At 35.4% G+C, this 13,566-nt stretch overlaps 1 protein-coding gene across 1 annotated transcript in view; it reads right to left on the minus strand.

Moving 5' to 3' along the window:
• The window catches only part of ITFG1 (integrin alpha FG-GAP repeat containing 1), a 258,629-nt gene that overhangs the window by 58,458 nt on the left and 186,605 nt on the right, over positions 1-13,566 (minus strand). The window contains exon 13 of the mRNA XM_060085617.1: positions 4,391-4,434. Within this exon, the coding sequence (XP_059941600.1) occupies positions 4,391-4,434 (44 nt within the window). The remainder of the gene's footprint in view (positions 1-4,390; positions 4,435-13,566) is intronic.

Genomic DNA, 13,566 nt, shown 5'->3' on the forward strand with positions numbered 1-13,566 from the left:
CTTGTTTAACCTATAGAGGAGGGCAAGCTGAGAAGCACTTGTTCAAGTCACAGCCCACACAGGCTCACTAAAAAACTGAGACACAGGATGATAGGATGCTTCTTCTACCACAGTCTTATACCTTACCACCACATCAACTGGGCTCCTGTCTAATAATGAGATTACAGTTAAAAGAACTGCAAACCTCAGACCCATTTAAGAGGAAGTCTGTAGGGTGACACAAAGACAACAGAAGAGACAAAAGAAAGACACTAGAGGAAAATTTTGCCTCTTGACAGCATAGCTACTGCAAACAGTAACACAGTCTAACTCCTAGTAGATAAACATAAATCCTCATAGTGAAGGCTTATCTACCACAGTTCCTTTCACCCAATGCATCATGTCTGGCTCTCAAGAAAAAAATTTTAAGCCATGCTAAAATGCAGAAAACAAATTTTGAATAGAAAAAGCAAGCATCAGAACCAGACTCAGATATGGCAGGGATGTTGGAATTATCAGACCAGAAATTTAATATTTAATATGATAAAGGCTCTAATGGAAAAAAGTAGAGAACATGCAAGAAAAGACTGTTAATGTAGGCAGAGAGATGGAAACTCTAAGAAAGAATCAAAAGGAAATGGTAGAAATAAAAAATACCGCAATAAAAATGAAGAATGCCTTTGATGTGCTCATCAGTAGACTGGACACAGAAGACGAAAGGATCAGTAAACTTGAAGATATATCAATAGAAACCTCCAAAACTGAATTGCAAAGAGAAAAACTCATGAAAATTTGGAAAGGAATATCCGTGAACAATTACACAAAGGTTACATACACAAAGGTGTAACATATGTGTTGTGGGACTACCAAAAGGAAAAGAAGAAGGGACTTCATTGGTGGTGTGGTGGTTAAGAATCCACCAGCCAATGCAGGGGACATGGGTTCAAGCCCTGGTGCAGGAAGATCCTACATGCTACAGAGCAACTAAGCCTGTGAGCCACAACTACTGAGCCTGTGTTCTACAGCCCGTGAGCCGCAACTACTGAAGCCTGCATGCCTAGAGCCCATGCTCCACAACAAGAGAAACCACCATAATGAGAAGCCTGCACACTGCAATGAAGAGTAGCCCCCACTTGCTGCAACTAGAGAAAGCCCACATGCAGCAACGAAGACCCAACACAGCCCAAAATAAATAAATTTATAAGAAAAAAAGGAAAAGGAGAGAAAAGAACAGAAGAAATATTTGAAGAAATAATATAAGAATTTTCCAAAATTAGTGACAGACATCAAACTACAGATCCAGGAAGCTTAGAGAACACCAAACAGCAAAAATACCTAAAAACCTATAACTATGCATTTCATACTCAATCAGCAGAAAATCTAAGACACAGAGAAAATCCTGAAAGTAACCTGGGAAAATGAATGGGAGAAAAGGGTGCCTAGGGGTCCATATAAGATTATGATACAATTAGGAATGCTCATTTGAGGTTGATGACTATGAATCACTGGTGGTGACAATATTCAGGGCTGTATATTTTTCTTTAGAAATGCCCAGTAGCTTAGATCTAGGAGTGAACAAGAAAGATAGCTGGATTAACAACCCAGGGTTGTAATTTTGCCAGGCAGGTAGAGTAAAAGGAGAGTGCTTTATGGGAGTTAAAGATAGTGGCAAAAGTGATGGTTGATATATGGTAGCTAAATAAGGAGGTAAAGAAAACAGGTTGATACAGGTCAAGAAACTAATAGACTTAAAGTTGAATAGGTATAGTTATAATAACAAGAGTGAGAGGGCTGGAAAAATAGTTTTTGATCAGAGAGTTGATGGATGGTACTGAGATTTCAAAAGTAAAACATTTCTGGTAGATAGGGTCCACCGTATGGCCACGGGAGTGAGTAGCCATAGTTGAATGAAAATGAAGACTCTGGGGTTTTCAGCATGGAAATGAAGGAATTTGGGTGAGATTAGTTGCTGATTTGAATATTATTTCCTCTCTCCATATATGAGACAGGTTGCCTGTAGCAGGTGGGAATATATAGGCAACAGAAGAGCATTTATTCAATTCATAATTTAACTCAAGTGATAAAGAATATCATATAGTACACACATTTTTCCTCTTAGTCTCACACTGGGTCATATCTTACATAACAGACTATGAACAAGTGGATCTGATGTCAAAACAATATGAAGAAGGCTCACTTTATCATGAAATAATTTTACAACTGGGAATACATTTGATATATGGAAAACTGGGGGAGTATAGTGTGCATTTGTTTCTTTTAGGTTGTCATAAAATTGTGATCTATGACATCAGTGGGGAAGAAAAATGATAGATGTGAAGGGCAGTTCGACAGGATCTGAACTTCAAAGAAAGTAATAAATGGATGAATGGAAGGCAGATGTATCAGCTGCAGAAAAGCCCAAAGGTGCTGGACTGTTAGGGTAATCATTGTAAGAATGTGCATGCTGCACTTTACTTACATGACTTTCTAAATGACTGTTCTCCATATGATAGAAGTGACTTTTAGTTTAAGATAAGGAGAAGGGGAGCATTAGTGATCTTAGAAGTAAAACCTGCCTTAAGCAAACAGCCTTTCCTATCAAATTTTCTGCTAGAGCTTGTGGGTAAAATGAGTGGGTTCAATTTCAACTTTTTAAAAATTCTTTGCTTGACGAGGTAATGAAAGAGCCACATGATGGGAATATGGTCAATCAGAGAAAAGGAAAGGAACAAAGGGTCTGAATATTTCACAAACTGGGTAGACAATACCGGAATAACCAAGTTAATCTTTGGCCTCCAATTAATCAGACTTGCACTTGATTAAAAAAATAGGCTTTATTTTTATAGCAGTTTTAGATTCAAGCAAAATTAAGCGGAAGGTACAAAGAGTTCTGACATACCCTCTGCATCTCTCCTCCTCAGACCCTCCCCTACTATATCTACATTTTTATAATGATATGAAAGCAGATAGGTTTGACCAGGCACTCATATAGTTCACAGTGGATGTGGTGACACAGTCCAGACCTTCCCTTCAGGACTGAGGCAATATTCCCCGAGCTGCTCCAAGTGTTGGTTGCTGATAGCTCACAGCTAGGTTCTTACCTAAAAACTGTTCTCAGCCAAAGGGAGCTGGCTTGTACACATTATAACCCCTTCCTGGGGACTGCCTGCATGCAGTGTCTAATGCAGAATACAAAGGCATGGCCTTTTTGCTTCAATCTGGGCCATCTTTGAAAAACCAACCTTGCTTCACATTTCACAGACCTGCTTTCCTCACTATTCCAGAAGTCTTGCTCTCAAGAAGAGTCTAGATTAAACCTTTGCGTGCAAATCTCTGGGTCAGGGTCTGCTTCCACATGTCTTAAATATGGGAAGTTTCCCAACCATACATAAAACATTGATAATGAAGCAGTGCTTTAAAGGTGTAGTAAAAATATGACAATATAATCAGAACACCTAGTTCTGTGTTCTAGTTCCACTACTTAATGGCTCTATGACTTTGGATAATTTATTTCTCTGAGCCTCAAGTTTCCTCATCTTTAAATGGGGGATAATTCCTTATGTAACAAGGGTTACTATGAGGGCTCAAATTGGGATATACCAACACAAACACAAACACACACACACACACATGCTCATGCTTTTAAATATAATGTAATATTCTTATTATAATTTACATGAACTGGCAATTTCAAAACCTAAGCCTAATTATTTTCACATTCTGTTATTTCATGGAAACATTCCACTAGACAGCTAGCCAATATTAAGATTAAACCAAAAAAATTCATTAATTGTCTACTATATGCTTGACCCTGTGCTATGAATGAGGTATACAAAGATGGCATGGTTCTTGACCTCAAAGGATTACAGCCTGGGGAGAGGCATTCAATATAAACAGATAAAGTGTGATCAAGTATTACATATGCCAAGGGACTTCCCTGGTGGTCCAGTGGTTAAGAATCTGCCTTCCAATGTAGGGGATGTGGGTTCGACCCCTGGTTGGGGAACTAAGATAACACATGCCACAGGGCAACTACGCCTGCATGCTTTAGAAAGATCCCGTGGCCGCAACTAAGACCTGATGCAGCCAAATAATAAATAAATAAATAAATAATTTAAAAAGTATTATATAATGCCAAAATGGCAGCAGTATGCCCAGAAATAGTGGGAGGTGTGTTAATTTTTCCAAGAGTATCAGAAAAGACTTCATTAAGGAAGTGAACCTTGAGGTGAGACAGTTTTTAGGAAAGGTACTTTATTCCCAGTAAACTTTACTTGAGCACTGAAGGATACTTTAATCACTTCTAAAAGTAACATCAATTTGATTTAACCTATAACAACTATTTTGTGTGTATCTATCATGCAGAGAACTTTCACAGAAATATTTACAACTGAAAGTTAAGGTTACTTACTGTTATCTTACGAGGACATTCATTAGGACAGAGACCACTAAGAACTGTGGAAAAATTAAAAAAAGCCTATTATTACTGTTATAATATTAATATGCCCTATTGATTCATGGTCAAGCAAAAACCAATTCAATTTCTTTAGATCTGAGTAAATTAAATTTCTTTTGTTCACTTTAGGCCAATATTTCAAAAGCCTTTATTAAGCAGTCAAGCTGCTGCCTTTTTGTGAAATATATAGGTGATATAATTAATTATGGTTATAATATCATACCTACTGTTGGTCCTATTTTCCAATTGGTTAGCTACATTCCAAGGATGACTTAGAATCTGACAGAGAATTGCCAAATGCAAACCAATTAAAATTTATACTGAAAAAATCAAAATAGAACATTTAATACTTCATATCAAACTAGACTATTTCAATTTATCTAGTCAAATTTTCTGGGTAAAAGAGTTTGGGCTCCCTTGATAACTTTTATGGAGAACATAACTATAAAATAATTGATGGGTCTATAACAAATATACAAAAATAATTTAATGACATATTTATTCCATAATTACCAAAAAAGAAAAGGTTAGGATATCTGAACATTCTTTCTATAACTAACATGAATTTTGAAACATAACTACACTACTACCACCTCATGTGAACTAATTCCTTTATAAGAAGGCAGACTTTATGTGCTATTAAATATGCTATATGTTATAAATTTAAGGAAGACAGCTGATAATATTGTTCAGTAAGCATGAACTGTACCAATAATAATTGTGATTATTGGTTAGTTCAAATATATCCATAGGAAAATGGTTCCTTATGTTTATTTATATTTTACAAATGTGAAATGATAATCATTCTAATACAAATATTATACTCAGGCAGGGTACATAAACTGCAAAGGCATCAAGAAATGAGCATGACATATTTCATCACAAAAGGAGATACTTGCTTATTTACTATAGTACGTTTATATTAAATTCGACCTGAGGAAACAGTGAAATAAATGTTTCATACTTGCAAATCAGTTTTCAATGTTTAAATTCCTTACCCCAGCATAGTGCCTAGTTATCACTCTTTTATTCTCAAACACTCCATGACCTTACTTCTTCCTCTCCTTTGTTCCTCTTCCCTCAACTCTGGGCAGACACTGGTGCTTCTTTTTCACTTGTCCCCAAATGATTTTCCTAAACCTTCATTAAAACATTATCTTGCTAAACAGTATATTATTTACTCAAAAGTCTGTCTTTGTACCAGTATGTAAGCTCTGCATAGTTTTTATCATTTTTTTCAGGGCCTAGCCAAATGTATTTGCTCAATAAATACTTGTTAAAGGAGGGAAAAGATGGATTATTCAATAAATGGTACTGGATAATTGGCTACTTGGAGGAAAATAAAGTTAGATTTTGATTCATAACATGAAAATTACATTTGGCAAAGACACTACTAATATAAAGAACTCTTACACTACAATGATAAAAAGACAACCCAATTAAAAAATGGGCAAAGGACCTGAACAGGCATTTCTCCAAAGGTGATGCAGACATACAAAAAGCTCATGAAAAGATGCTCAGCATCGTTAGTTATCATGGAAATGCTAACCAAAACCACAATGAAATGTACACAATTCACAATATCCAAGAGGTGAAAGCAACCCAAATCAATGTCATTGGCAGATGAATGAATAAACAAAATGTGGTACACACTCACAGTGGAATATTATTCAACTTTAAAAAGGGAAGAAATCCTGTCACATGTTACAACATGGATGAACTTTGAGGACATTATGCTAAGCAAGTCAGTAATAAAAAGACAAATACTCTATGATATCACCTATATGAGGTATCTAAACTTGTCAAATTCAGAGAAACAAAGTAGAATGGTGGTTACCAGGGGTTGACGGGAAGGGAAAAAGGGCAGTTGTTAAATGGGTACAGACTTTCAGATCTGCAAGATGAAAAAGTTCTGGAGATCTGTTTCACAACAATGTGAATATACTTAACACCACTGAACTGTACACTTAAAAATGGTTAAGATAGTAAATTTTATGTTACATGTTTTTTTACCACACACACAAAAATGGTTAAGATTGTAAAAAAACAAAACAAACCCACAATGAGACACCATTTCACACCCATTAGGATGGGTATAATCAGAAAGTGAGATAAAAACAAATTTGGGTGAAGATGTGGAGAAACCGGTCCCTCATACATTTCTGGTGGGAATGTAAAATGGTCCAGCTGCTTTGGAAAACAGTCTGGCAATTCCTTAAAAAGATAAACAAAGAGTTCCTATTTAACCCAGCAATTCCATTCTTAGGTATATATCAAGAGGAATTAAAATATATGTCCACACAAAAACTTGTACATGAGTGTTCACCAACAGTATTATTCATGATAGCCAAAAAGTAGAAACCATCCAAATGTCCATCAACTGATGGATAAACAAAATGTGGCAGGTATATTCATATAGTGGGATATATGACAATTAAAAGGAATAAAGTACCAATGTTACAACACAGATGGATCTTGAAAACATTATGCTAAGTGGAAGAAGTCAGTCACAAAAGATCGCATATTATATGAACCCATTTATATGAAATATTCAGAATAGACAAATCTATGGATTCAGAAAGTAGTGGTTGCCTGGGGATGGGGATTGAGGGTGGTAGCTAAAGGGTACAGGGTTTCAGGATCATTGGTAGCTCTATTTTTACTTTTGTCATACTGAGTGAATTAAGTCAGAGAATTATCGTATGATATTGCTTACATGAGGAATCTAAAAAGAAATGATACAAACGAACTTATTTACAAAACAGAAACAGACTCACAGACTTAGAGAATAACTTAGGGTTATATGGGGTGGGGTGGGGAGGGTGAGGGGAAGGGATAGTTAGGGAGTGTGGGATCGACATGTACACACTGCTATATTTAAAATGGATAGCCAACAAGAACGTACTGTGTAACACAGGGAACTCTGCTTAATATTATGTAACAAACTAAATGCGGAAAGAATTTGAAAAAGAATAGATACATGTATAACTGAGTCACTCTGCTGTACACCTGAAACTATCACAACATTGTTAATCAACTACACTCCAATATAAAATAAAAAGTTAAAAAAATAAAAAAGGGTACAGGATTTCTTCTGTGGTGATGAAAACGTTCTACAACTGATTGTGGTCATGTTGGTACAATTCTGTAAATATACTAAAAGCCATTAAATTGTATACTTGAAACAGGGAAATGGTATGGTATGTAAATTATATCTCAATAAAGCTGTTATAAAATTTAAAAAAATAACAAAATTAAAAAAAACTAATGACAAGGGGCTGTGAACTTTAAAAAAATACATTACAAAGAGATATTATTGCCAATATACAAAGAGCTTCCAGATATGGGTTAGAAGATGATAATCCAATAAAAACAAAGGATATCAAGAAGCAATATCCAGAAGAGAAAGTACAAATAATCAAAAAACCAGGAAGAAAGACACTCAACCTCACTAGGCAGGAAAAAAATCAATTTTATACCTAACAGAAAGGCAAAAAATGAAAGACCAATAAAAATGTCTGTAGGAAAAACAGAATCAAAGATAAATGACTAACTATGAAGAATATTTATAACATATATCACAAACGATTAATTTCCCTAATATATACTATGGTACATTTATAAATTAATAAGTAAATGAAAAAGGACAAGGACCATTCATAGAAATAAAAATACAAATGGCTCTTGAACATATGGAAAGATGCTGAACTTTACTCAGTATAAGAAAAATGCAAAATAAGAAAATACTTTCACTTTACAACTGGCAAAACTTAAAAAGTTTAATAATCCATTGGGTTGGTGAAGGTGTTAGGAAATGTGCATTCTCCTACACTGTAAGTGGAAGTTTAAACTGATATGATTTCTATGAAGGGACACCTGTTAAAAAGTTCAAAACCAGGCAGAATTAATCTAAGGTGTTGGAAATTAAATTAGTGGTTTCCTGTAGGTGAACTGGGTTAGTAATGAAAAGGGTGGGCATGAGGAAGCTTCTGGTTGCTGGTATCATGTTTTTCCTGATCTGGGTGTACTTACATGTGTGCATTTACTTTGTCAAAATTTATACACTTGTGTACTTATGTACACTTTTCCGTAAGTATATTTCAATAGAGCATATTTAAAAAGTGTACATATATTATTTTTTAGTAATTCCGTTTTTAAGAATTTATTCTATAGGATATTCACTGTGGCGTTAAATATAATAACAAGAGACTGAAAATAAGCTGGTATCTGTCAATAATAAACTCATTAAATTATGTTGTATCCATACTACATGATACTATTCAGTAGTTAAAATGAGGTAGCTCTAGATTATATTGTTATGGTATAATCTCCAAGATATATTGTTAAGTGGAGAAAACAACGTCTAGAACTACCATTTATGTAAAATAAAAGCATATAAACATATGTGCTTGTATGTGTTTAAGATATCTTAGACAGACACAAAGAAGAGGTTGCTTTTGGGGAAAAGAATTGGACCACTGGGAAACATGGGTAAAAAAGGGACTTACTTTTCACTATTAGACTCTTCTGTATTTTTTCACCATTTGCATGTACTACTTATTTTAAAAACAAATTTGTTACAGAAATAAAAATTTAGAGCTCTCAGATGAATATGTGGCAAACTGGACAGTGTTATGCTGGTGGGATATAAATGTCTATGACTGTTGGGAAAGGTAATTTGGCATTATCTATTAACACTAAAAACATAGCCCCTCAACTCATCAATTTCATGTCTATGAAATATTGGAAACTATCTCTGTGTCCACTAAGAGAGAAAATGCTAAATAAATTATGGAACATCTACAGTACTATGGAATGACATGGAGCTATTAAACAATGAGAGAGACCTGTTAAGTACTGACATGAAAGGGTGTTTATACTCTCTTGCTAAGGTAAAAAAATAAGACAAAGGCAAATATGTTCAGTAAGATTCTATTTACAAATGTATGTGTTAGATGAATTTCATAGACATACTACTGAACAAAGAAGTCAGACACAAAGAGTACATACCATCTGATTACATTTATATGACAGTTAGAAAAGGAAAAACTAATCTATGGTGACATAGATCAGAACAGTGGTTATACTTTTGCAGGGGAATATGAAGGACCTTTCTGGGGTACTGGAAATATTTTATCTTGATTGGAGTGTGGCTACAAGGGAGTATACCTATGTAAAATCTCACCAAGCTATACACTTTAACCTTATTTCCTCTGTACACCCATTGCTACAACTTTCTTTCTACTGTCTTATCAGCTCACACCTGGATGACTGGTGTATTCCAGTGGTTACCCTCAGCCTGACCTCTCAGGTCAGAACATCTATTTCTTTTGATGAACGTCTATTTTTTTCTTCTGAACACTGCTGCAAAATCCATCTTCTTAAACTACATATTTGATCATAGACTCTCTTTGATGAAGAGAGTAAACAGTAAGTGTGATGGTAAATTTTATTTGTCAACTTGACTGGGTCATGAGGTGCCCAGATATTTGGTTCAATATTATTCTAGGTGTTTCTGTAAGGGTGTTTTTGGATAAGATTAACATTTAATCAGTAAACTGAGTAAAACAGATTGCTCTTCATAATGTGTGTGGGCCTCATCTAACCAGTAGAAGGCCTGAAGAGAACAAAAGCCAGACCCTCTCTTGAGTAAGAATTCTCCTGCCTGATGGCCCTCAAACTAGAACATCAGCTTTTCCTGCCTGATGAACTGGACATCAGTTCTTCCTGGTTCTACAACTGCCTGCTGGCCTTTTGACACAAACTTGGACATTGGCTCTGAAGATTTTGGACTTGCCAGCCTCTGTAACTGCATGAATTAATTCCTTGTAATATATATCTCTCTCTCTTTTTCTCTGTATTCTATTGGTACTGCTTCTCTGGAGAATCCTGACTAATTCAGTAAGTATCTTCAGTTATTGGGTCACTGACAAAATCTTTTCTTTGCCATAGATGCCCATTTAACAATGGATACTATCAATATTCTCTCTTATTAATCTTCAAAACAGTATCAGAAGATGAGTTAGTTTCTACTTCTTACTATCTGCTCATTCTTTATTACTATGATCATGGCCTCCCCCTCCTGGAATGTTATACCACTATTCATTTTGGTTTGTCCAAATCTTAACCATCTTTTAAGGATCTAGGTTCTCACCCATCATCTTCACAGAAGACTTCTTTGATCTTAATAATTTTTTTAACACATAAAATTCCATTCAACATTCTAGTATACAGTTCGTTTCACTGTCCTTTAGCTGTTTTACATGCATACATCTTCCTCTTCCAAGTATACAGATTCCTGTTGATAGCAATGCTTACTACATAAATGGATAGATCCTCACTGAGAAAAACTAAGTAGTAGTCAAAAGTGAAGATAATAATGTGAAATGTGGGAGAATATACTAGATGTAGTGACTATAAGTGCTAATGAACAGATCTACAGTATCTCCCAAACTCCCTTCACACACACATTTTTGTAGCAACTCTAGTGAGATGTAATTCACACACCATAGCATTCACCCATTTAAAGTGTCCTATTCAATGGTTTTTAGTAAATTCCCAGAATTGTGCAACCATCAACACAATCAATTTTCATCACCACAATAAAAAAACCCTGGGCCCTTTAGCTATCATGCCCAATTCCCAACCCCGGCCCAAAGCAACCACTAATCTACCAATCACTTACTATATATATTTGTGAATATTCTGAGTATATGTTATAGAAAAAACTTAAAAATATAAAGGAATAAAAAGAAGAAAAAAAATCACTTTAACCCAACCATCCAGATACTGTTACCAACTAGTTGTAAGGTATTACACTGTCATGGATTAAATGTTTGCAAGTCCCCCGCCCTCTGCCCTCCTCACCCCCCACCAAAGTTCATATGTTGAAGTTCTAATCCCCAGTGTGACTGTATTTGGAGATGGGGGCCTCTTAGGAAGAAATTAAGGTTAAGTGAGGTCATAAGGGTGGAGTCCTGACCTGGCAGTATTAGTATCCTTAGAAGAAGAGGCATGAGAAGGCTTGCTCTCTTGCTCTCTCCCCGACAGGCACAAAGAAGAGGTCATGTGAGCACACAGCAAGATGGTGGGGGTCTACAAGCCACGAGAAGGGGCCACAGAATGAAACCTGCCTTGTTGGCACCTTGATCTTGGAATTCCTTCTCCAGAATTGTGAGAAATAAATTTCTGTCATTTAAGCTGCCCAGCCTGTGGTACTTTGTCAGGGCAGTCTGAGTAAACTAACATATAAATACTTAAAAAAAATTTTGTTTTTACATAAATGAAATCATGCTAAATACAATTTTGTAATCTTCTTTTTGGTTATATAACACAAACTTTCCCCATGTCATTAAATGTACTTCTACCACATAACTGTATGGTATTCCATTGTATGTGTGGATGGATATATACATATATGTACACACACCATTCTCCTCATTAGGATATTTAGGTTCTCCCCCACCCTATAATCCAAACTTATTTCCTCTTAAAAACATCACTAGGAAGATCACCTTTATACACATGGTGCATCATACACAAATCTTTGGCACATCTCTGATAATTTCCTTGGGATAAATTCACAGAATATAATTATTTCTGGGTTTAATCTTAAAGCTGTTGGCATGTATAGTAAAACTATCCTCCAGAAAGGTTATCAAGTATCCTTTTAGAAAACATTGATGTTTTGATAAGTGCCAAACTCTGAACACGAATTTGCTTTCATATATGCTCTTCCTTAATCCTCACAGCAAGGCTGCAAGGTAAGTCTATTTACCCTCCCCCCCACCACCCTTTTTTTTCAGAAGCAGAAACTGAAGCTTGGGGGACTTCCCTGGTGGAGCAGTGGATGAGACTCCATGCTCCCAATGCAGGGGGCCCAGGTTTGATCCCTGGTCAGGGAACTAGATCCCACATGCATGCCACAACTAAGGAGCTGGCGAGATGCAACTAAGGAGCCTGCCTGCCACAACTAAGGAATCACTGAGCCACAACTAAGGAGTCCATGAGCCACAACTAAGGAGCCCGCCTACCACAACTAAGACCCGGTGCAACCAACCAACCAACCAGATAAATAAATAAATATTAAAAAAAAAAAAAAGAACCTGAAGCTTGGGCCAATACATTACTGAAGGTCACAAAGGGAATGGCACTCTTTTGAAAGACCATGCGGTTACTAGACAGTAATTCATTTAAAAAACACATTATACTACATTTGTAGAAGATGGGAAATCAGTGAAACACTGGATTATTTTATTTTCTTACAAGACTGAATATCTGTATTTTATTTAGCATAGTTGAGAGTATTTACTCAAAATTACATAATAGTCTCTTTCATTCTGTATACAGCAAGCTAAAAATTGGGTTCCTGCATCTATTTTGTTTTTTACGACTTCCTCTATTAAATTTCAAGTTTCACATTACAGTGTATAATAGGATCAAAATGATAAGGTTTAAATGTATCATACATATCATACATATATGTCATACATATATGTCATATGTATTATACAGGTATATATACCTTGTTTTATTGTGCTCTGCATAATTATCCTTCTCAGATACTGTGTTTTTTTTTTTTTTTTTTTTTTACAAATTGAAGGTCTGTGGCAAAGAGCACAGCTTTTAAAAAATACTCTTCCAGACTTTCCAAATGTTTTACAATAGGCTGAATTATTTTTGTAATGAGAAAACAAAATACCAAATTAAAAATTTACAAATAAAAAAGGAATAATGCCTTAAAATTCTCTTGCATAATCAAAAAAGAAATATGCTTTTACAAATGTCACCCTGAAATTACTATTTTAAGACTCCATAATGTCAAGCTTATGAACAAGTAAAAAGTATCAGTAGTCTACTAAATCAGTGCAAGAATGTAATTTCCCCAGTGACATCGAAATAAAAATTCCAACCTTTGTGCTTTAGTTAGGAAAAAAAAAAAACCCTAAGTGCTCCAAGGCAGAATTTATTATTACAGCAAAAGCTTACTTCCTAGAAGTGGACAGTTTATTTTTTGCTTAAAAGCATATGGCTATAAGTGCAGTAAGACATTTTTCTTAAGCAACTATAACAAAAACTGGGAAGGGCTAAAACACATAAACAGCCCATTATGGGAAAGGGAAATTTAACAG

Source organism: Mesoplodon densirostris, chromosome 19 (genome assembly GCF_025265405.1).
Source record: "Mesoplodon densirostris isolate mMesDen1 chromosome 19, mMesDen1 primary haplotype, whole genome shotgun sequence".
In the NCBI taxonomy this organism is placed as follows: Eukaryota; Metazoa; Chordata; class Mammalia; order Artiodactyla; family Ziphiidae; genus Mesoplodon; species Mesoplodon densirostris.